Source organism: Chelonoidis abingdonii, chromosome 7, assembly GCF_003597395.2.
Source record: "Chelonoidis abingdonii isolate Lonesome George chromosome 7, CheloAbing_2.0, whole genome shotgun sequence".
Taxonomy (NCBI): domain Eukaryota; kingdom Metazoa; phylum Chordata; order Testudines; family Testudinidae; genus Chelonoidis; species Chelonoidis abingdonii.
Window position 1 is genome coordinate 43590681 of NC_133775.1, and position 24118 is coordinate 43614798.

The window sequence follows — 24118 nt, forward strand, 5'->3', positions numbered from 1 at the left end:
TTAGTAGGATCTTCAGGCACTCATCCCTATCTTTTAAATGTCCTGGAGTGAAATGTCCTGACCCCCTGCATATCCTACAGAAATCCTTTTGAAGGCTCTCCCACAAACACTTCGCACACAAAGTCTAAGGATTGCTTCTAGTCATACACTTGCCACACACTTCACATGCTTTGAAGCCTGGAGACTGCGGCATGCCTGAGTGCCTGGATAGCGTTAGAGGGAAACCACCCCCTCCCAAAGGAAACTTAAGAACTAACCCTAAGTACCTACTAACTACTTAACACTAACTACAAAAACTAATGAATAACTATAAACAGACTGCCAAATGTGCTCGTCACGACAAGAGCAAGGGGAAGTTCCAGCTAACCGTCACTGACGGTAAGAAAGAACTGAGAGGGTGGTGGGTTGGTAGGGCCCTATATTGAATGCCATGAAGATGCCACTCAGTGGGGTGCCCGGACCAACATGATGGATACTGCTGGGGGAAAATTCTTTTGGCACACACACCCACACACACCTCTGACCGGAACTGACATGAACAAGCACTCATAGATCAGAACTCCAAACTAGGGGGAAACAGAACCACCTGCAAAAATACGTCACTCAGCGTGGCAACGGCAACTCCTTTCATGGGTGTATTTGCCTCAGCACTGTATGATATGGTCAGTGCTCTACTCCTTCTGATTGTTCTTGGGGCAACAAGCATTTTGGAGCCACCCAGCATTCTCCCTTCCCTTTCTCCTACAAGCAAGAAAAGAGGCAGAAGCCTTGAAGATCCCTACCACTATGAAAGAGGTTTTTTGGATGGTAAGCGGGTGGATGGGAGTGGGGTGAGAAACGGGCTACTCCACAAAGCCCTTTTATAACAGAAAACGAAAATTGTCTAGTTCCCTTCTTAGAATCAGAGTATGCAAAGAATTAACATCTGGTCATTTGATACATTTATCATCATGGTATGTGTCCCCCACAGTATATCAAACCCTCCACTTTGTAAGGAAGGTAGTTATGTGCTGCCTGACTCCATTCAGAATACTCCAAATATTACTTTATGAAGGTAATAGACAAAGTCCCATAAGCAGTATTTTGAGAGCCAGCATAGGAGAGCACTGATGGTAAGGACTTAAAAGAGCAAGTTGCAGTCTGAGTAGATTTTCATGGAGAGGGAATTGTTTTGGGGTGAATATGAGGGGAGCCTGAAATTTCGCTGCATCCAGCCACCTCACACCCCCATTTAGTCTTAACTCTCATCTGCATTTTCTTCATTTTGAAAGTTGGCATGTATTAGAAACTCATTAAAAATACTGTTGCTCTTAACATCTAATATTATTAAGATATTATATAGTCAGATTCAAAGACTTTGTCCTGTAAGGATAATATAAATACCCTTTAAAAAAAAGTCTCACCTCATCACCTCTTGTTCTAGTTAGAGTACCTGTAGAATCTTCAAGTTGTGGCTGAATGATAGTGTGTTCTGGCATACTGTTTGGTTTTTTTAAAAATTGAAAAAAAAAATCAGTGCAAAACACAAGATAAGTAGATATTTCTCATTTCTAGTTTGTCTGTTCGGTGAACATATTCTGACTAGAACAACAATATCGAACCAGGCACTCAGAATTAACTCATTAATGTATAGGACCAACAGTAGCACTTATGTCTGACACATTAATAATTAGCCATCATTTTACAGAATTTTTTAAAATATTTTTGCAAAGTAAAATAAAATGTTTATATATAACTAAAAAGCAACATTGTCATCTTGAAAATTAACTTATCTGGGAGTGTAGTATTTACTATTACTATAAGTAATATCTAAAGAAAGGAAAGAGAGTAAGTCTCTCTCTCTCCCTGCCCCATTACTTTCTGCATTATACAGAAGGTGTATAGTCAGTTTTATGGTTTCCCTGTGTAGGCAGTCCCTCAGTAAAATGGAAAATAACTGGTAAGACTTATACAAATAGGGAGCAAAAAATATCAGGATATATTCTTCACAGGGTGCTCTATCAAAAGCAGAAATCTAAGTGAACTGAAAAAAAGTGAACTGAGTTTACACTGACCATTTGGCAGGAACTGTATATCATTGAAGGTCTGCTAGAGCCTGATTTTTCAACCCAAGCCCACCAGACCTGACCTTGAGAGAGTTCAGTCATTTCATGGCCAAGCCCAGTCCCTTCTCTTCAAACCTGATATTGCCTGCTGCTGCTGTAGTGGGCTCCCCTCCTCCCGCTCATGGTGTCACGGCGGCAGCTCCATGGGGTGGTGGCTGTGTGCGCTGCTCCTGTCATTCACCATCCCCAGCTGCACGGTATGTGCTACAGCAGGGGTCGGCAACCCTTCAGAAGTAGTGTGCCGAGTCTTCATTTATTCACTCTGATTTAAGCTTTTGTGTGCCAGTAATAGATTTTATCATTTTTAGAAGGTCTCTTTCTATAAGTCCATAATATATAACTAAACTATTTTTGTATGTAAAGTAAATTAAGTTTTTAAAATGTTTACGAAGCTTCATTTAAAATTAAATTAAAATGCAGAGCCCCCTGGACTGGTGGCCAGGGTCTGGGCAGTGTGAGTGACACTGAAAGTCAGCTCGCGTGCCACCTTCGGCACTCGTGCCATAGGTTGCCTACTCCTGTGCTATAGAGTGAGGCCTTTGTCTAAATTACCATGGTAAGTCGACCAAAGTTATGCTACTCCAGATGCATGGATAACATAGCTACAGTTGACGTAGCTTAGGTCGACTTACTGCAGTATTTACACCACGCTGAATTGATGAGACATGCTCTCTTGTTGACTTACCTTACTCCTTTTGTTCTGGGGGAGTACTGGAGTCGACCAGAGAGCACTCTGCTGTCGATTTAGAGGACCCGCTAAATCGACCCCAGCTGCTGCCTCGATCACAACAGTGTTGATCCCTGGGAAGCGTAGATATGGCCTGAGAGGGGTACAACTCCTCAGCACGTTCACTTTGCAGCATGCACAGTGCAGCAAGGTGGCAGAGGACAACAGGAGCGGGGCACACTGCCTCCCCTTCAATGACTCCACAGCAGGAGGAAGAGAGTCAACCTAACCCACCTGTTTTCCCACCTAATCTGGACGTAACATTTTAGTCAGGTCCCATTGGATTCAAGTCAGGTCACAGGGTTCTATACATCACAAATAAATGAATTTTCTAGTTTTCAAAATACAATATCCATACTCATAGTAGTAACTGAAGATTAACAACATTTCCAGCTCTGAACAATCTTTAGTGCTTACGTTTTACTCCCACGGACAGGTGATTCTTCAAGAAAGGGTATCTGATTTGTTGATCCACGCTTTTGAGGAGTGCTCGTATTAACATTTTGGCTATCAGTACCTATTTTCTGACTAACATCTGGAGATGGTGATACGAAGCTAGTTGCTGGCGTGTTAGATGCATGCCCTTTGCTCCCATTACATTGCTGGCTAAGCGTCTGCACATCATTTTCTAGAGTGTCTATACCCATGTTTAACTCTCCCAACTTTTGAATAGACCTGCATAGGGTTGATGAAAACAGACAATAAAAGTTAAAGAAACAGTTTATAATATGGGAACTTGAAAAGTGACGTTGTACTCATGTTGCCTAGTAGCATGGTAGGTATAATAATTAATCTATGAAAAGTCTGAAGATTATATTTAATTACAATGGTATTTAACCCAAAGATTTTTAGCAGCCCATTTACTTAAAGAGTGATAATATTTTTGACATGCTTTAACCACACCCTGCCAACATGAAAGGAAGAGTACATTCATATGAACAAACTGACAAGATGTCAAAGTAAAAAATAAGTTTTCCTTTAAATTTAATATCTATTTCTCCCATCATAAGATAATAATAAAAAATACTTTACACTTCGCCACCAAAGTGACAACCTAATATCACACTCATAAGAGAGCCATAGAAAGTAACGAAGATAACTAGAATCAAACACTGACCACCTTATTTTAGGTTACGTATTTACTGCATAACTGAAATAATTACATTTTGGGGATTTCAAGCTCAAAAGGTTTCTAGAGTGAATCTATTATGTGACAAAGTCAGACCAGACAACTGTAAGAGAGCAGTCTTGTTGAGGTCCAGGAAGTGGGCCAGCATAACCCCACCCATGGCGAAAGGCCCTTCCCCTGCCTAAGGGGAGGAGACACTGATCACAGGACTCAAATGAATAAGGGGGACAACAGAAGAAAAAACAAGGACAGGTGTGAGGGCAAAGGGTCAAAAGCAGGGAACCTGAAGGGAACACCAAGCAGAGAACCCCAGACAGACAGTGCTCACTGCTCTTCAAAACTTTACATACTTCAATTTAGGTGTGCTCAAGTGCTTTACTGGAAAAAGTCAGATAATCTGTAATCAGCAGACATCAAAAAGTTAGTAAAACTTTTTTTGAGTGGAGGTGCGAGGGAAGGGGGGGGAGGGGGATGCCAAGCTTTTCTTTGCAAAATATGTCTATTTACTCAAATTCTGACCAGTTAGAGGATACTGTATTTGAAGAGGGATTTGTAGCTTTAGAATATTAAACACAACGACAACTGTCATTATTTTTAGACCAAAATACCCAAAGTCAGCTTTTTAGTTGCTGCTTGGTTTGAATTAAGTTCATTATATTATAAAACCCAGGAAAAATTAAAAAAGTGAGTCAGTTGCCTATTTGAGCTTCCAAAGAATATGACTATTAAAGCAGATTTGTTCTCGTTAGAAGTCAGTTGGCTTCCCTCATGATTTTCATATCAATACCCCAAATCTTAGTAATGAATTGTCTAAATATAAGCCAATATTGAGAAAAGCTCTCCCAATTAGAGGGTTATCTTAGTATAAAACATTAAAAGAGACCAGAAACAACTTCAAATATCTGTATACAAGTTCATTGCTATTTCACTAAATTGTTTAGTGAGTTATTTTTCATTCCTGTTCATGATGGAGGGGCTTATTCATCAGAAAAATTTATTGGCAAACATAATTTTAGCCCAGAAAGTTATTTTTGGGTACATCTGCAAAAAGAGTAATTCTATATTTGGCATTCTGAATATCTAAGCAGATTAGGATCTAGGGGGAAATTTCGTACTGAAGAGCATAAAATGACATATCAGTGGAACAGTCAACTAAAGCCAACCTGTTCAGAAACTGTTCAGTAAGATTCTGTTGCTGGTCTGTCCCATCTTCCTGGTTTACTCCTCCTTCAAGCAACATTTGCTGATACAGTTGTCGTTGTTGCTCCTTCTGTTCTAAATGCTGTTGGTAACGTAATCTTTGTCTATAATATTCTTGAAACTGCTCTGTTGAATCACGGAGCTTAACAAAATAAGGATTATTTGGGTTAGACACAATTAGGCTTAAAAGGATTAGAATTTTAATAGTAACTGTTGGTAAAGGTCCAACAATTTTGCACACAAAAAATCAACACTTTTTTTTAATCAATAATTATCAAAATGTACAGATCGTCAAAGAAAGAAAATGCTCCTTGAGAACAGTTTGATTTAAGGATGTTTGCTTCGTATATTTTGACATGTGATGTTGACAGTTTGTGCTTTAATGGTCATAAAGCTTTAATTTTTTGAATCTGGTTTTGCAGTACTGAAAAAAGAAAGTGGTTTTGTCACTATAGTAAGTAAAACTGAATACATATAGGAAATTTATCTACTGCTTAAAGATGCTATTTCTGCAATCAGTTTTTAGAGCAGATTTTTACTTTAGTAATACAAGCAAAAAGCTATAGCAATTCTACGGGACAAAATTTAAACACTGGAATACCACAATTTAAGGTAAAAAAATTACTCAGCAGCAGAAAAAAAGATTTCATTCTCTTTTTTTCAGAAGTATTACAAAGTAGGACTTCTTTTGTCAACTAATATGTACACTTACGTGAAACCCAAAGCAAAACACCCTCATAATCCTTGAAATTGTAGATTAGAAGGAGCTGTTTTAGGACAACTAGACAAGCTGGTGGATCTTCTATTGATACAATAGGAACAAGAATCTGTACCTTGTACAATTAGTGTCATGGAACACAGAATCGTACTGCAAAGTCTAAACCTTGTTTTCTTTTTTAAAAAAGGTTGCTAATAGTTGTGAGTAAAACACTGTTGTATGCAACAATGCAAAGGTGTCACCACGAACCTACAGACAGCTTAAAATAAAAACTTTGAAAGATGTGAACTATCCCCACTCACCTAATCAAGAGGCTAACTGTGATGTATGAGTTAAGTACAAATGGAAACAACGTTGTCTAATAACCACCTGACCCAGTCACCCTTTCTGGACAGATCCCAGTCAACTGTGATTTAGATTCAACTGCTAAATCCCACGTGCTTCTAAGCCCCCTGGGTGTGGGCAGTAACCCATCACTGTTCCTAGTTTTGGGTCTCTCAGGCATATTTACAGATGCAGCTCCCATCTCTGGCATTCTTCTTGAGCACTGGGACCCTACAATCTGTCTGCCTAGACCCAGAACCAGAGCTATAGCCCTCCTCAAGCCCCCATTTGGTAAGGGATTTCTCCAGAGTCCACGGAGTTGTGGGAACTGTGATTTCTAGATTAACCACTTCAGGGACACCCAGCAGTAAAGTTAGGAACATAGGCTTAGCAAATGAATTCCTTAACCACAATCATTTTACTTTTTTTAAAAAGCTGAAGAAGTTTTCCATAGATCCCTAACAGTCATCAACGCAACCCACCCTTCTGATCTCACCTTGCCTGGGAGTCCTGGTTTTGGTTAGCATCTTTACGTGAGGCAGTGTTTCTTCTGCCTGTTTTATGTACACAATGAGGAAGAAGTGGCCACTTGCTGAGAAAAGAACCTCCTTTTAAAGTCTCTGTCCATATGCCCAGCTCCAGCACCTCCGCTACATCATTCTAGTAGGGAAGAGTCATTCAGTGCTGACTGCTCCAGATAGCTTAGTCTTCTTTAAGGTGTCCCACACCCTAGCACGTGCACATAATGTCTCAAGTAGACTAACCTTGTCAAGATTAGACTGGTTTTCAACACTACCTGATTATGTCTTCATCCAGCATGAAGGTTACAATACAGAGTTAAGGTGAGAGTGGAAGTTACAGTCACCAAGTGGTGTTCTCAGAACAAAATGGGGTTCACAATTTGACCCAGATATGTCCCCAATCTGTCACTATTTCAGTATCAGTAATTGTAACACAAATATCCAGCAAACACTGCAATTGATTGTTGTTGAATAAAGAGATCGATATTTGGGTGGTGGAAAGTGAAAGCAATTCTGTTCAGTGGGAAGCACTAAAGCCAACAACTCTCATTTCACTTCACTCTGCTGCTGCTTGGAGAAGCCTTGGTGAAAAGCCCATGAACCTCCCTTGTGATCTGCTTAACACTTTCAGATTCTGACTGCTAGGTTTAGTTCCCTGGCCATCTGATAAGTTTTTCAAGTGCTATAGTACCTTCCTGAAAGCTTACAGAAACAAAAAAGTTTGGAAACTTAAATCTGATTTACTTTCTAACAAATACAGTTAACAAAGCTTCTGTTATTCATCATGAGTATATCTTTATATTCTGAATTGGACAGTCCACACAATAGGGTGTACATAATTTTAATTTCTTAGTTGTCATAAGCAAGACATATACAAAATGTTAACACTACATCCCACGAAACAACTAACTGCAGGTAAGTTCAACACTGGATTCCTTATTTACCAAACAGAAAAGTTAGTTACAAAAACGGTTCACTCTTAGATCAGAATATTCTAACCATTATGCTAACTTTGTATACTGCACAATATTTTAAAATATACAGTAGTTTTTGTTACATTTGAATTAAGAACACAGCAAAAGTTTGTCTAATGGAAAGGCAGTTAGATATATTATATCTTATGTTGCAAGTATCTTACTTAGAGCAAAACAAGATTCAAAAGCATCTGTGTCATATACATGGATGAAGTTCCCATCATAGCAGGCAAATTGTTATGCAATTTAACAGAGCAGGAAGCTCAAAAGGCCTTTTTATATGGAAATAATCAAACGTTACCTCATTTTTTTCTGGTTTGGATGGTCCTTGATTCTGCACTCCATTTACTGGCTCATTTTCTGGAACTGAACTCTGGCACATGGTCTCACTGCCAATGGAATGCTGCGGCTCCACAGGAGTATCACTTCTTTCAGTGATATGGAAAAGAGAAGAGTTTTATTTGTGAAATCTGACTAATAGAAAATCCTCTAATAAGCAAAGAAATATATATTTATAGAATAAATCCTGAAATGATTATGTACAGAGCACCCCATTATATGAAGCCCAAAGATATTACTGGCAAAGCAGACAAAAATATCCCATTTTAACCTATTACACTAACAGTTGCTAGCCCTAAAAAATAGAGGTAATGTACTTTGTTCTCAGATTTTTCCAAAAAGTCTTATATTTTGGAAGTCCCACTGTGGTTTTATTTTCTATTTTTATGTCTTCCATGAAAGGCTGTCCATTCCTCCAACAATTTAAAACACCATCAAAAAATTACTCAAGCTATTTGTTAAATTTGCAGCTTTCTCCCACTTTTGAGGAACACTAATTACGTCTGTTGGCTTCTCCCACTGTTCCCTAAAATTCTGGGAAGGGAGGAAGCCTACATTTGTCAGAAGGCACCTCCGCAACTGCCTCCAATTCTGTACTGGATAATATTTCTTTAAGCTACATTTAAATGACATTCAACATTGGGAACCTAGAAAATTCTTGTTTTAGCTATATAGGAAAAAGACTGCAACTAAAATCTGTTCTCACTTAATGTGCTTTATAGAGACTTACAAAATTAGCGTAAGAAATATTTCCACATGGAATTATTTTAGAAAACATTTCAGTAGCCAGTAAATATGCAGAATACATTAGAAAATGTTGGATTCTTTAAAGAGTACTCTAACCTGACAAAATTGCAAATACTTAATGGTTTGGAGCAGTGATTTGTTGAAATTATTTTTGACTTACTGGTGTATGTGTGCATTAGCAAAAACAATTTAATCTAATTAATAGACATTTAAAAATCTTCCTTTTGTCTGCTGAACACAAGAAGAAATATCTCCTTTATGGGTTAGGAGAGAGAACTAAAATAAGGAGTGCTGAGCTCTTGCGAAAAACGCCAAGAGCTCCCACTCTTGAAAATCCGTTCAGTTAATTTAGGTACCTAAATGGAAGCTGAACTCTTCTGAAAAATCTGACCTCAACTGGGGGTTCTGAACATTTCTGAAAGTTTAGCCCTCAGCTTACTTCCACGTTCCATGAGGATGAGAACTATATTTAATTATAAAAAAATACAAGATTTTCATCTTAGTTATCTGTTACATTTTACATTGAATCAAAAGCCTAATCCTGTAAATCCCTGTACAAAGAGTTTGCAAAACAGTGCAAAGATAGTTCATGCTAATTATTGCGATCTATAACCCAGAAGTATAATTCACGTAATAAATTCATTATGTATAGAATCAATGAGAGCAGCATATTAAAATAGAAAAATGGAAGTTATTCACATATGAAATCCTTAGTTAAATATTCACATTCTAGGACCAGTTTTAAAACATAGGGATATGGCAGATGCCCAAATGCAAAGCTTTAGATATACAGGTGACCATATTTGGAAAAGTATTCAAATTTTGCTAAGGCTACTTCTACATTACACACTGCTGGTGGTGGCAGGTAGGCTATGCATAGCTACATGCAGCAGTGAAAATGAGGATGCATCCAAGCTGTGGTGTGGAGCTACACATCAGTGAAAGGCTATGGCAGGGGAGAGGCAGTGGGGAGACGTTTCAACAGGTCCCTGATGGCAAGAATTTCACTGAGTCCAGGAAAAGCTCTGGCAGGGATTGGCAGTGGCGAAAGGCTCAGCCTTTCCCCACGGCAGGGGAAGACTCCAGCAGCGGGGAAGGAGCAGAGCCTTCCCCTGCTCTACTTGCCTAAGCCATACGTCACCATCTACACTGCTATTTATTCCCATGCTAGAGGAGCGATCAGAGTATGTACACTGCATGCTGCTGAAATAAGTGTGCAGTATAGACGTACTCTAAACATCTGAAACAAGTTTACTGTGCAAGTTTTAAGAGCACTATGTATATAAAATTTAGAGTTCATAAGCTATAAACCCTGATTTTAATAAGGATTAGATAGGAAAAAGTTTCATATCATGAAGGTACAGGGGGTGGGGGGAGCAGGTTTCCATCAGAATTTTAATTCTTAAAATGAGAAAAATCAGTTTTGCATACTACTGTGTACTAACACAAAGTATTAACTAATTCCTATAGCTATCATAACCTGATTAGCTGGAATTTAAATAGAAATATAGGGAAGCAAATCTGAAAGTCTTGCCGAGATTATATTTGAAGATCAATTAGGTACAATATATCTAAGTGCAACTGTGGTTATAGTTGCACAAGTCTCTAATACTGGTGAATTTTTTTAATGCTCTGCTCCTGTAGATTTACCCATGGGCACAGTTCCACTGACTTCAATGAGATTACTCATGAACATCAAGTTTAACATTTACTTAATTCTTTGCAGGATCAGGACCTAAATTTTCAATGATAGTGCCATCCTGTGGACATTCCATTTATCTGCAAAGAAGTGTGGAGACCGGGTTATCACATAGGTGAGAGAAAAGAAAGAAACAGAGTTTAGGAATTCTCCAAGACAGACACTGAATCTAGTTTCATTTGCTAGATTGCTGATGTAATCATTTAAAAAAAAATGAGCAGAAACCTCAGAATTTCTGCTTTTTCAAGAATACAAAGAGTTGGAATGCTGTTATTTACAGTTCAATAAAAGGCATTCAGAATACTTTAAACCAACCACTGAAATATTTTACGCTTCCAATGCATGCCACTATATACCTGCATACATAGTAAGTTCCAATAAGAACTTCAGTAACTAGAATCTAGTGTATATCCGGTTTAGATTTAAGCCAGAACTTCATCTTTCTGCTATATTTTGAGTAAACTATAGATGGGCTTGAATAAAAGCTTCAGATTGAACATCCCTGAACTCTGGGGAAGACTGAATTAAAATCTTGTTGGGATCATACCCATTTTTAGTTTAAAAGTCAATTTTTTGGGGGCTTGAGGAGAGAAAAAAGGAAGAAACAGTTTGAACTGCAAAAGGATTTACGTATCCAAATTTAATTACCATTAATGTAAATCACAAGTGCATCTAGAAGAACATAACCCTATATGTTTAACATGGTCAGTTACACTTCAGTATTTACAACTCTCTCTTTTACAAAAATGTGGAGTTAAATGAAACTTACCGCTCAGGTGACTCTTCAAAAATGCTATGGCAATCTGTATTTTCGAGCATGAGACTTCTGCTAAGATTCTGCACTCCTGGGTAATGGAAATTGGCAAAGGAGTGTGACATTGGAGAGGTTTTATTTCCAAGGTCTGTGACTCGCTTATCATGATTAGTTAATCCACATGACAGCCCATCTAAGGCAGGGTTTAAGGAACGAGTCATATAAGCATCAGCTGATTGAGGCCGTCTCATTGGGGATGATGGGTAAGGAGAAAGTTTGCTGATAAGAGGTGTCAAAAGATCAGCATATGCAGCTTTCGTGGGCTTCAAGAGTTTATCAACATGAATATTAAGCATCTTTTGTTCAAAAGCACAGGAGAAAACAGAAGCTGGAAGATTCTGAAGCCATGACAATAAACTCAGGTCCAAGTCATCACACCCATTACCACACAAAAGATCAATGCCAAGCAATACTTCACTCTCTGTAATTTCTTCTCCTGTTGCTTTACTCTGACAGAATTCCACACAACATTCATAAAGCAATCCCTTCATTACGAGCTGAAATAAACGATTATTACTTGCTTTGAAACCAGCCTCACTCAGTTTCCTGTCGGCAGGAATAAACTCTGCAACCATGACGCAAGCTTCTTCGAAGCAGTGAACTCGTGCAGTACTAGGATTCCAATCTTTGAATTCTGCATGGTTGGTTAGACGGGGCAATGTAAGTAACAAACACAGTTTACTATAGTCTTCTTTAGAAGGACAATATTCTTCCAGGGCATGTAGGCACTGTACGGCCTCTTGCATTGTAAACTCCAGCTATAGAAGAAATATTAAATACAAACAGGACATGGTTGACTTTAAAATTACCAACTTCTTCTTCTACTACAAGCACAGTCAGCTCAGAAGGATAACATGCATTAGGATTTCCCTCATTTTTCCTTTGCTGTTACTATAGTTTTCATTTTAAATACGTTAGTGTACATGGAGTCTGCAACAGATTTCATGTCAGCAGTTTTAAGACCAAATTCTTCTTAAGGGACTCCAATTTCAAATCACTTGATCAATACAATGAAGGTCATGCTGATGTGGCTGTTTTCGTAGAAGCCACTACGTGTTTTAACCTCTCAGAATTTTAATATCTGTAACTAAACGAATTTGCTACAACTGTTAGCTACAAAGGCATTTCCAGTTTAGGAGTCAAATTCTCTTTTCAGAGCCATAAAGAGGAGAATCCATTTAAGTTAGAATATCAAACTGGTGTAAGAGAATCAAGTCCTAAGTTTCTGTAATTTTCAGTCACTGGAAACTCTGAGAAAGTTATTTTTTGTGTTTAAGTTTTTCCATGCTTATTCTCAGACTATACGTGATCTGTATGTGTAAAAAAAGCAATGAAAATCTCCAAAGTTCTTTGCAGATCACATGTTCAATACACACAGATGTGTTTGATTAATTTTCAACAAATTCTAAAACAGAAGGCAAGCTTAAATGCAACACTAAAATGGAGATGTTAGCTGCAGAAAATGGAAAAACTCTGAAGTTCCCACCAGCTTTTCCTCTTTTCATGTGCATTATGATTAGGGTGACCAGATAGCAAGTGTGAAAAATCAGGCCAGGAAGTGGGGGCTAATAGGCACCTATATAAGACAAAGACCCAAATATCAGGACTGCCCCTATAAAATTGGGACATCTGGTCACCCTAATTATGATGACTTTTCATTAACCTATCATACAACAATATTCAGCATGCAAAATATCAAGAAATTGCACCTTTTTCCATAGTGTTCTCCAGTAAGATTATGTAAATACTATGACTAGAGTGCTATATGTTTTAACTACGTCCTTTTTCTAACCTTAAATTTGGAACTTTGTAGTGCTCTCTGCATGCGGTCAGGTAAAGACCCTGTCATAGAATATATGACAATGGGATGGAGAATTAAAGTCACCAGAGCAATGATAATTTTTTATTTGAGCAACTAATATTTTTGTTTGCAAAGTATTTTTATGGAAAAGATTTATAATGCTTTTGTACTTGTAATTTAATGTTCATATATGAGCAATACAAAGTAAAATACTTTACAATGAATGAGCCACAGCCTATAAGCCTATTCATGCTACAGCTCTGGTTACCATTTAAAACCTTTTGCACACTAAAAACCTTATTCATAACTCCTCCTCCCTGGTTTTCACACATTCAGTGAACTCAATTCTCCGTGTCATCATTTATTCTCTACTAGCAAAGGAACACTGAACAGCATTGCATCTTTGTCTATAAAAGCTGCCACAGGCAAGGTGCACTGAAGAATTTAAATTGCACATTAATATCCGAATGGTCAATTTGAGCTTGAAACTGGAAGTCTAATTGACAGGTTCAGGTTCCATAACACTTCAAAAATATTAATCAAAAGTTTTGTCTTTGAGGAGATAATGAAAACAAGTAAATATATTTAGGGAGCCTAATAAGATTATTAAATATATTTACATATCCCAAGTTGTTATTCTAAAACAGAACGCTAGATGGTCCAGTGGGTAGAGGTAAAAACTAACCTTTCACGTCTGAAGTCCTCTGTTAGGTCACAAGCATATACTACTTTAGAGGTTTCAGTTTAGTTTTGCGTATTTGCCAATGTCATGCAAACACAGCACTGTTTGGCACAAATGGATCAAATAATGGCAAGGGCATTTTAAGGCCAATTTGATGTGCACAGTTAGAATTACATGGGCAAAAACTGCCCAGTATCTATCCAATACTATTCCCAACTGTAGTCCTTCACTTTTAGAAAAGATTGGTGGTTCTTCTGTTATACATGAGAACATTTTGCTAAACAAATGACCAGGGCCGGTGTAACAGGGTACTGGCCTAAGATGCACTGAACCAGCCCATTAGATCAGAACCTGCTAGCACAGCTCCCATCAAGGGGAAATGATTGGAGCTGGCAGGGTGTGGCTCATTAAAGGAGCCTAAGAGTAATCACTTGTGAGCATGCTGGGGTGAAGGCCTATAAAGCTGGCAGGAAGGAAGTGGAAAGGGGGCAGAGGAAGGAACAGGAGAAGTAAGGAGTGAGGAACTGCTGCTCCTAGCTAGCAACAGGAACTAGCTGTCCCCCAAGTGGCTACCTACCTCTTATTGAATTGTACAGAGTTGTATAGAGATGGTGGTGGGAACAAACACAGGGAAATAAAGGGACACTGGGTTTTGCAACACAAGAGGCCTCCAGCTGATTTGTACTGCGAGCGACAAGGCGCTCGTCTAAAGCCGGCTTAAGGCACTGCAGGCCCTGATTCGAAAGAGCTGCCGCCAAAGACAGTGGCGGGACTTCGGCGGCAGCTCAACTGGCTGCTGGTGCCTTCGGCGGCATGCCGATGCAGGGTCCTTTTTCCACGGCAGCAACTCAGCTGCCAGCAAAAACAGCGGCAAGACTTTGGCAGCAGCTCGTTGGCGGAGGGTCCTTAGGGATGTTGCAGGGCCCTCTTAGGGGCGCGAGGCCCGATTTGGGGGAAATCAGGTGAATCGCCCTAAAGCCTGCCCAGCAAATACTACCAAAAACCTTCAGGAACAACAATACAGTATTATGGACTTCCATAGTGTCTAATCAATAAGAGGATCTTAAAGCATTTCATTAATGTAGCCAAGTATAAAAACTTACGTGCTGAGGCTCATCTTCTGCTGACATTGCATTGTTCACACATAAGGCTTCTAAAAATTTCTGTTTCAGTATAATATAGCGAAACCTGCATGTAAGAAGTGAAGTATAAGACACTAAAGAACTTAAAGCAGTAGCTAAGTAGTACATTCCACAGATAACTGCAGCTACAAAGTTTTTGCTCTCAAAATGTAACAAGCCAAGCAATAAAAGAATTGGTTCTTTGCAGAAAAGATGTCTTTTTCCAATGATTTACTTCCAGAAATATTACATGTTAAAATAATTGCTGGTTCATAAGAGAAAGATCCACAGCCAGTCTCCTCCTTTTTTGACTACCTGAGTTACTTTGATGTGATCTCAAAGAAAATACATTTTAATTTTTTAAAATTGAGCACAATTCTTAAAGTATAACAAATTTTAACCAGGCCAAGACATGTTATAGAATACTTTAAAGTCTGTAGTAAGTTCTAAAATACTTTCAAATAATTTTATACTGGATGTATAGATTGAAAAAAATCCATAAAGCCATACAACTGAAATTGTAAACTATTGTTCTCAGATTCAGAGGTTACAGTTTATTTTTTTAAAGACCTGAAAAAGTCTTATTCCAGAGATTTTCCACCTCACCATATGACTTACGATGCTACTACCTCAGAGTTAATAATTTTACCTTTTCTTGTCAAATTTTTCCATACATTCAAGAGGCTGAATGAACTGAAGAACCTCATCCCACTGTCCATCAAGGATCAACTGTCTATACAAAAAGAAAGTCACTAATTTAATTTAACTGGACATCTTTTACTTAACATTTTTACAAATGTAATTTACATACAGCCTGATGTCCAGCTGATCAGCGAGCTTGGTAAAGTTAATGCTTTGCAAAGCAGATAAGATCAGTTTAAACAGAGATAAACGTATAACGTAAATCCTCTCTAAATATTGTGTCTGTAGCTACATACTCTAACACCAAGAGGACAAATGGTAGATATGTATGTATTCTTAAGGAGGTACAAGAGTATCTCTTCAGGTATCTGCTGCTTTTTATGTTTTTAGGGATTTCTTCCAAGATGTTTCATTCTTTCTCCACAAGTGAGATTTAAAATGTCACAATACAAAACATGACTGAAGGCATCCTGAAAAATACTGTAAATAAGCCTAAAAGTATTAACTGCCTACAGCAGTTGTGTGTAAACAAAGCAGTTGTAAAGCAGGCCGCTGCATCTGTTTACAGTATTTACAGTATAGCACAACCAACTGTTCTATTGTGCTAGCCCCTGTACAAACACAAAGTGGACACAATCCCTATGCTAGGGAGCAATGTGTAAGGGGAGCATTTGTGGGAGAGCTTAGTTGGATCCAGGGGCTCAAAACTCCCAGGCAAGCAGAAGAGCCACTAGCCCATCCAATAAGCTGGAATAGCAGACAGGGCTGCATTTCAACCTCATCCCCTATTGGGTGGGTAAATACCATTTCTTCATGCTCTCACAGTGTTTTCCTCAGAAAGCCTATTTACTTTGGTAGGGAGAGGAAAACTTCACCTTAGATGAATACTCCTGCTATCACTAAGAATACAGCCAAATTAAGGATGAAGAACCTCAGCCCAGATTTTATCAATTTATGTATCTATTTTTCATTATGCTTACTCAGTTTTAGCAGTACGTGCCAAAAACCCACAAGAGCATTGTAATTGGGGGTAGAGAGGAAATGTTGTTAAGGAGATTTTAAAAGATCACATTTAATGTTATTTAAACATAGATGTATAAATACTTTCCTATGCTTCCGGTAAACTGTAAAATCCCTTAGCATGTATATTATACACCTCATTTGTGCTTAATGGTTTCATCATGCAAATATCTATTTAATAAATGTGAGATATTAAAAGTCTATTTGTCGTGCCTCTACAGTAGTCACTCTTCCAACTGGAGGGTAACACTATGGGAATGGTGACAGCCTTAAAAGTAGTGCTAGAAGTATAACTACAATACTGGTGAGGTCTGGTCTACACTAGGAAGTTTTACCAGAAAAACTTGCCTTTCAGCCAGCACAGCAAAAATTCCAACTTAATCACCACAAATGTTAGGTCCATATTAAAGCTGGTAGTCAGCCCTATGTTAAGTTTTAGCCTGAGGGAAACTGCTCAGGAACAAGGCTGGAATATCTGTTCAGCTACAGATGAACAAATGAGCCTTGTTAGTCCAAGCTACCAACATCCCCAACCTCACCCTCTCCCTTCCCCCTCACCAACCAAACAAACAAAAGCTCCTCCCTGTATGAACTTATTCTCTACATTTGTTGTAGGGTTTAGTAACCTATCTTCATTCTTGTAGTCACCCAGGTCCTTTCAGTAAACATTTTGCTGTACAACGTATGCCATCAACCCTGTTTTGATAAGTAAAGTCCACTTCCACAGTTTGATGTTAGAGAAAATCTGAGCATCTTTTTGAAAGGCAGATTACATCTTCTGGAAAACATTTGATTTAGGGAGCATGTCAATCACACAGTTAGGAGGGACCTCAAAGGTCATACAGTCTAACTCCATGCTAAGATGCAAGATTTGTTGTGTCTAAACTATCCAACATAGATGGCTCATCAGACAGTTACCAGAATATTTTATCAAAATATTTTGTTGACATTTTTCATGAGCGTTTCAGGACGTTTTAAAAGCCCACAGACATCGTAAGTGCTTAAATGTTACACACAGGACAATTTACAATGGAGAAGCAATACTTGAGAAGAGAAAATGGCTATGGCAAAAATGACTCAATGCTTTTCATGGCAGTCAACAGTCAATTAGTTTGGCTAGTGAACACATGGCCAGCAGATATTAATTACTTTCTATTGTACTAATAATTTTTACCTCAGAAAAAGCATGTCATCTGAGAACAGGCCATTAATGACTCCACTTTCTTTCTCAAGAGCCAGCATACTGATATGAAGTTTCTTCGAGTTCAGGAAATCTAAGATTAGTTTAATTATTTCAACTTCTTTTACATTCACTGTTTCTTCAGCAGTCATGATGGTAGCCTGGAGAGAAAAAAAACCAAAGTAATATGGTCCATATTTTGTCTTATGTCTTGTCATCAAATGCTGTTGACCAGACATTGCAAATAAACGTTTGTTTTCACAATACTGAATATTGTAGTATTCCAAAAATCGGTTAGTGGGATTTAGGAAATCAATCTTACGCACTTGAGTGAGCAGCTATAACTCTGACTTGATCCTGAAACTGTGACTACCCAGTTGTACCCTGAGTTCATGAAATGGCCCACCGAAATGAACTGATCAAGAAGTTTTCAACTATACTTTTACTCTGGAATAACATTTTCATTTGCAAGACTGCAGTCCCTTTCTCTCAGAAAAGGAAAGGGAAGATAACAGAACAGTATTTGAATATTTAAGGTACGCAGAGATACTTGTAAGATTTTATAATTATTATAAAAGATACATGAAGTACAGTTTTGATACATAAAAAACATTATCTTGATTTTTTTTGCCATTCTGAAACAGCACATGGTAAGTAAGCCAGGACTTCCTATCCTTACTTTGTAAGGAGGCCTATTTCCATTGGAATGTTTTATGTGGAATCTAAATGTCAACATATTTTATTGTGTTTTCCTCCAATGTCAAGACCCCTTCACAGAAGCATGGGCAAGCAATGCCATACATCTCTATTTGGAAATCTGTGACAACTTCCTAGTTTACTGGCTCATTTGTGGAAGACATTAAATGCCTCAGCTCTCTTTGATATCAGTTAGGGTTGAAAGTGCTCAACATCTTGGAAACTCTACTCTAGAACGGTGGCTCCCACATCATATTCCACTGGGCACTTGCTGGTGGTCTGTAGAAAGCTTGCAGATCACACAGTACCATCTTGTCAGGAGCTCTTCATTGCAAAGAGGAGCCTGGAGCGAGCTGTAAAGGTATATCTACATTGCTGCAGCAACGAGCCTTCCAGCCTTTGGGGCTCGAGCTAGAGCACTAAAAATAGCAATGTCCACATTGCACCTCAGGCACAAAAGCCCACATGACCCCCTGGATCTCTGTCGAGTCTCTGCAAAAGCCTCAACACCCAGACTACTATTTTCAATGTGCCAGCTTAAGTCCCACTAGCACAAGTCTATCTAATCAGGCTCAGAGGCTCACTTCCAAGTGCAGTATAGACCAGGGGTTCTCAAACTGTGGGTTATGACCCCATTTTAATGGGGTTGCCAAGGCTGGTGTTAGACTTGCTGGGGCCCAGGGCAGAAGCCCAAACCCAAGCTCCACTGCCTGGGACTGAAGCCTGAGCCCCACCACCCAGAACTAAGATTACATGCCTCTTGCTCAGGGCAGAAGCCCTTGGGCTTCAGCATTGATACCCCCATGTGGGGCAGTGGAGCTCAAGCGGCGGGGCTTGGTCTTTGGTCCCCTCTCCTGGGGTAGTGTAGTAATTTTTGTTGTCAGAAGGGGGTCATGGTGCAATGTAGCTTCAGAACCACTGGTACAGACATACCCTAAAAGCAGCTGGTAACAAGAGAGGAAAGTGAAGCTACTCTCGAGGACTGGAGCCATCAGTAGGAAAGAATGTCCAGGAAAATGGGTCAAGAGAGCCAGGTGGCTAGTCTGCAGAGGACAAGGGGGTGATGAAGAGGAAGAGAAATATGAGTAAGGGAAGAGAAACAATCACAGAGCAAGATGAAAAATGTTGTCAGAAGTAGGGAGGGTTGTACTTTTTTCTCATCCTTTCAAGAATGACAAAAATTACATTAGACATATCTAAAATATACACTTTTCTAATATTACTTTTCTACATAAGTAAGTAATTGCAATGGGATGTTAAATGACTGCTAATGGGAAAGGATGTGGCTCCCAAATCAAATTCAAGATGAGGTGCATAGTCTAGAGGTCCTCCATTTAGGAGCAGGTAATTAGTAATCTACCTTCAATTTGGAAAGTATTGAACACAGTAATAAAAAAAAGCAAGAGATAGAAATAAAGAGAAGTTTGCCATATCCAGCTTAAATAATCAGTTTAGCTTGATTTTCCAAGTAAAATGTGTTATGAGGGATTAGTGAACTATTTACTAGGCACAGTCAAGAGGAAAAATGAAAGAATCCTTGAATCTGAAAGCTCTCATTGCTCACAGTAAACTTATGCTGCTGAATTCTAGCAGATATGAGAACTCAAACTTTTTTTTTATATTATACCAGTTAAATCATAGCATTTTTCCATATTCCTCCTTTCGCTGTAGGCCAGTTTTCTTTAATTGTTTTTTCCCCCCAGAACACCTGACTGGAAAATTATTTAGTTAGAGCAGCCTCGTTTATTTTGGAGCAGTGCACATTTGGCTGTGCCAGCTAGAATAGCCTGCTTGCTGTTAATATGACTAGTTTTAATTCATGTTTTAGTCACAAATGGTTCTAGTCATCATTAAATATTCTAGTGGCTAAAATGGCAGGCAAAACCATTATTTGGGCATATGCTCTCAGCTAGCAATTTGTTTTTCTATTTAAGAGTCAGCTGGCTCACAGGACATTTTATGTGAATAATTACTCCTGGGAGAATTCTGCATCACTTAACTTGCACAGAATTCATGTCCCCCACAGATTTCTTTGCTTCCCTGCAGAAAAATGACTTCTGATGGGGGAGCAAAGGAAAGCCACAAGAGCAGTCACACTCCTCTCCCTGGAAGCACAGACAGCTCTGTTTGGGAACCCGGAGAAGCCAATAGAGACATAAATAACCACCGGGTGTGTGTGAAGGGGTGGGCAGTCATGCATATGAGAGAGAGAGAGACACACACACAGACAGACAGACTGTCCCTCTCACTCATTATTCCCAGCATGCTCAGCATGGAGGGGAAGAACTTCAGGGTGCGTCTGAGGAGGTAGGCATGGCACAGGCTGTCCCCTCAGGCAGAGCAGAACGTAGCAGCCTGCCCGCTTAGTTTCCCATTTTCTTTGTGAATTCCCCCAAGAGTATAAAACAGATGTAAAATTTTTTATGCTCCTTTACATGGCAAAAGTGGTGTAAAGGACAGTATGGCCTTATAAATGCTCATGGTGCTTTAGTTTATAGAACTGGTCTAAATTTTTGGACTGAAAAAATTTGTCAAAATTTGCTCCATGAACTGTTTGTTACTGTTCTTTCTGGCAACGGTCAGTAGCCAATATAAATTGTGAATTTGGCTCCCCAGCCCTCACTTGCTCTTCAGTTGCCTATGATGTGACACTGAGCATATGGCTGCATATATCTGTTGACTAATAATAATAAAAGATCAAACCTAGCTACATTACTATTAGGCAAGACGGTTTGGGGATTTCCTCCAATGCTCTCCACTCCCATTCTCTATCTATTGTATTGTAGTTTAAATAAATTACCTAAATGATTTAAACCAGTGAGATTATACTGCATTATTTTGACAAATGAAATATGCAGAATATAAAAATTCTGCACACAATATTTTAAATTTTTTGGCACAGAATTTCCCCAGGAGTAAAATAATGAAAAGAAACAGAGTTACATAGTTTTGTGTTTGCTTCAAAAAGCTGTTGGATGGTGAGATGTCATTCCCTCCCCAATGCCAACAGATGCTATTCTTTCATCATTTTTCCAGTTCTCTTTCTACAACTGAGGAAGGGTTTTTTTGATCCTAGACGATAATCCAATCATATCTTTTAGAGGGAAGGAGGAAACTAACAACCATATCAGAACATATACTGTAATATTGAAGTGTCAACACCTTGATCCCCAGCCTCATCTTCTGAAGTAAGTCTCTAGACTTCAGATTTGCCTTTTATTATGTTTTATGATATTATGGTTTTTATTGAACTTCAAATAATTTCATAGCAGACACGTAAAACTAGTACTCCACCTGAAAATGAGTCTCTTCAGTAGGAAATTACTAGTACAGTTCATGCAGAATAAGACCTCTAACTGAGCAATGGAACTTTTAGTTTGGACTTTTGTTTGGCTTTGATGGCACCACAGATCAAAGCTAAATAGGAGTACAGGCTCTACATGCCTTCCACAATTGCATTAAAGTTAAATATTTACACACCTTACTGATGCAGAAACCAATTTGATATACAATACCATTCTTGGAAGTACAATTACATTAAGTGAAAGATCTACAGCTGTGACAGTAAAAAAAGTTATCAGCACAAAAGACAACCAGCATGTCTCTAAAGCAGGAACAGTCCTGCTTCCGCAAAGTTATTCTAGGAGAATTCTATGGCACTGCAACATGTAAAAGCACCACTCATCTTCCACACAGGTAACTTGGATCTTTGAATGCAGGTGTAAAGTTCTACAGCTGTATAATTTTTTTTAGATCAGGACTACAGAAGAGTATTCATCCTGTATACCAGTGGTTCAAACTTTTTTTTACTGGTGACCCCTTTCAAATAGCAAGCCTCTGAGTGTGATCCCCCTTATGAATTAAAAACACTTTTTTATATCTTTAACACCATTATAAATGCTGAAGGCAAAGCAGGGTTGGGGTGGAGGCTGACAGCTTGTGACCCCCCCCCCCACGTAGTCACCTTTCAATCCCCTGAGAGGTCCTGACCCCCTGCTTGAGAACCCCTGCTGTATACCTTTAGAGATAAGAGAACTAACAATTTCAGTGGAGCAACAACAGGTGAGCCCTAATTTGCAAACAAAATTGTCACTGACAACAAAAACAAAAAAGCCACCCTATCATAATAAACGAAGCTACTGCATGAGAAATTTACATCTTATTACAATATGCAAAGAGAAAATCTGAGGTTTCATATAATTCTAGTCAGTACTTTAAAGCGTCAATGATTTGTTAAGTGTTTGACACCAAAATGCTTTTATAACTAAAATAAATCAGACGTAGCTGGAACTAAAATGAGAAGCTCAAAGTGTTTTCCTTTAGATCCAGATTTCATGGAAACCAAAAGGAATTTTGACAGTGACTTCAGTAGAAGCAGGATTAGGCCCAAAACAGTCCAGTCCTGCAAGATGACAAGTATCATCTGTTTCCAGATTCCACAGTACTTTCTGCAAGAGTTGGTGTGTGCTTATTTAGCGTCCTTGCCAAATTCCAACATGGATAATTACATTTTGACTACGTACATTCTGCTTGCAATTGAAATAAAGGCCTCAATATAATCCAGGAGATCCTGTACATCTTGAAGGAGAGACCTAAAGATTGTTTATTGATTCATTATCAGTTCTGGCAACATTTTTGGGGCCCCATTTAAAAAAAAAGCTGTTGTGGGACATTGAATTTCTGAGGAGAAGATGCAATATACTGGGAATTCACTAACATGACTCTGAAGAGACTGACTGAAAATGCAGATGAGAGGGATACTTCACAATTGTAGTCTAATGGCAATAAGCCAGAAATAAACGGGAGGTCTACTATAGAAAATTTTTCATTTAATTGAAGGTTTTTAAGGGTAACAAGAAAAAACACACTCATTTAATACACTCATATGCATTATACAGTCAACTTAACCTAAGATGCACTGGAACAATAAGCTATAAAGTATGTAATGTGAAAAATCCAGAAGTTTGCACACAGGATCTTGTGAAATGTGTGTTTATATATCAGTTTTTAAAACATTAAAAGGTATTAAACACAGAGCAGCAGAAAAACTGATGGTTAGAGCTCAAGCTGCATCTTCAAACCATCCCACTGTGACTCTGTATTGCCAGCATATATGCCACATAACGTCATCAGTGATCTGATCAAGCAGTAGTACTCAAGAATGACTGCACGGCAGCATTAGAGGTTTAAAATTCCTTTCTTTGCATTTATGTCCCAAGCTTTCAGATTTCTGTGCTAGTTTTTCTTTAAAAAATGTAAAACAAAAAAACAAAAACAGAGTATTATAAGTACTGGAAGGGCAACAGAATCCAGAAACATCTATTCTTGGGGGCATAATTTAAACTTAACATTCTACAAAGGATGTTTGCCGATAAATGGAATGGTAACTCCAATTGTGCAAACTTGTATCTATGGCCTTTTAGTAGAAGTTACATAAAGAACTTTGTAAGGGAGTTTAAAAAAAACCCCAGATCTGTTCACATTTTCGATAGCGATGCATTTCTAAAATAAAATGTTAGTGCCCTTAGATAATGATCAATGACTGAGGGCAGTCATACTGGGAATTCATTTAGACTTTCGAAAGTCTAAAATAATGGATGTTTGTACTAGTTCTAAACAACAGTTATTAAGGGATGAAATAGACAAAGAGAACATATTCTTAATTTTTTTTTTTTTTTT

At 38.5% G+C, this 24118-nt stretch overlaps 1 protein-coding gene across 2 annotated transcripts in view; it reads right to left on the reverse strand.

The window, feature by feature from the left end:
* Positions 1-24118, reverse strand: part of WDR47 (WD repeat domain 47) — a 45254-nt gene that overhangs the window by 16705 nt on the left and 4431 nt on the right. The window contains exons 2-9 of one of the 2 annotated variants that reach the window (XM_032803721.2): positions 17738-17904; positions 15551-15634; positions 14884-14968; positions 11253-12055; positions 8000-8126; positions 5125-5303; positions 3250-3507; positions 1404-1479 (exon numbers count right to left, since the gene is read on the reverse strand). In XM_032803721.2, coding sequence (XP_032659612.1) covers positions 1404-1479; positions 3250-3507; positions 5125-5303; positions 8000-8126; positions 11253-12055; positions 14884-14968; positions 15551-15634; positions 17738-17895 — 1770 coding nt within the window. In that variant the 5' untranslated portion in view covers positions 17896-17904. The remainder of the gene's footprint in view (positions 1-1403; positions 1480-3249; positions 3508-5124; positions 5304-7999; positions 8127-11252; positions 12056-14883; positions 14969-15550; positions 15635-17737; positions 17905-24118) is intronic. The other variant, XM_032803722.2, reaches the window with a different exon arrangement.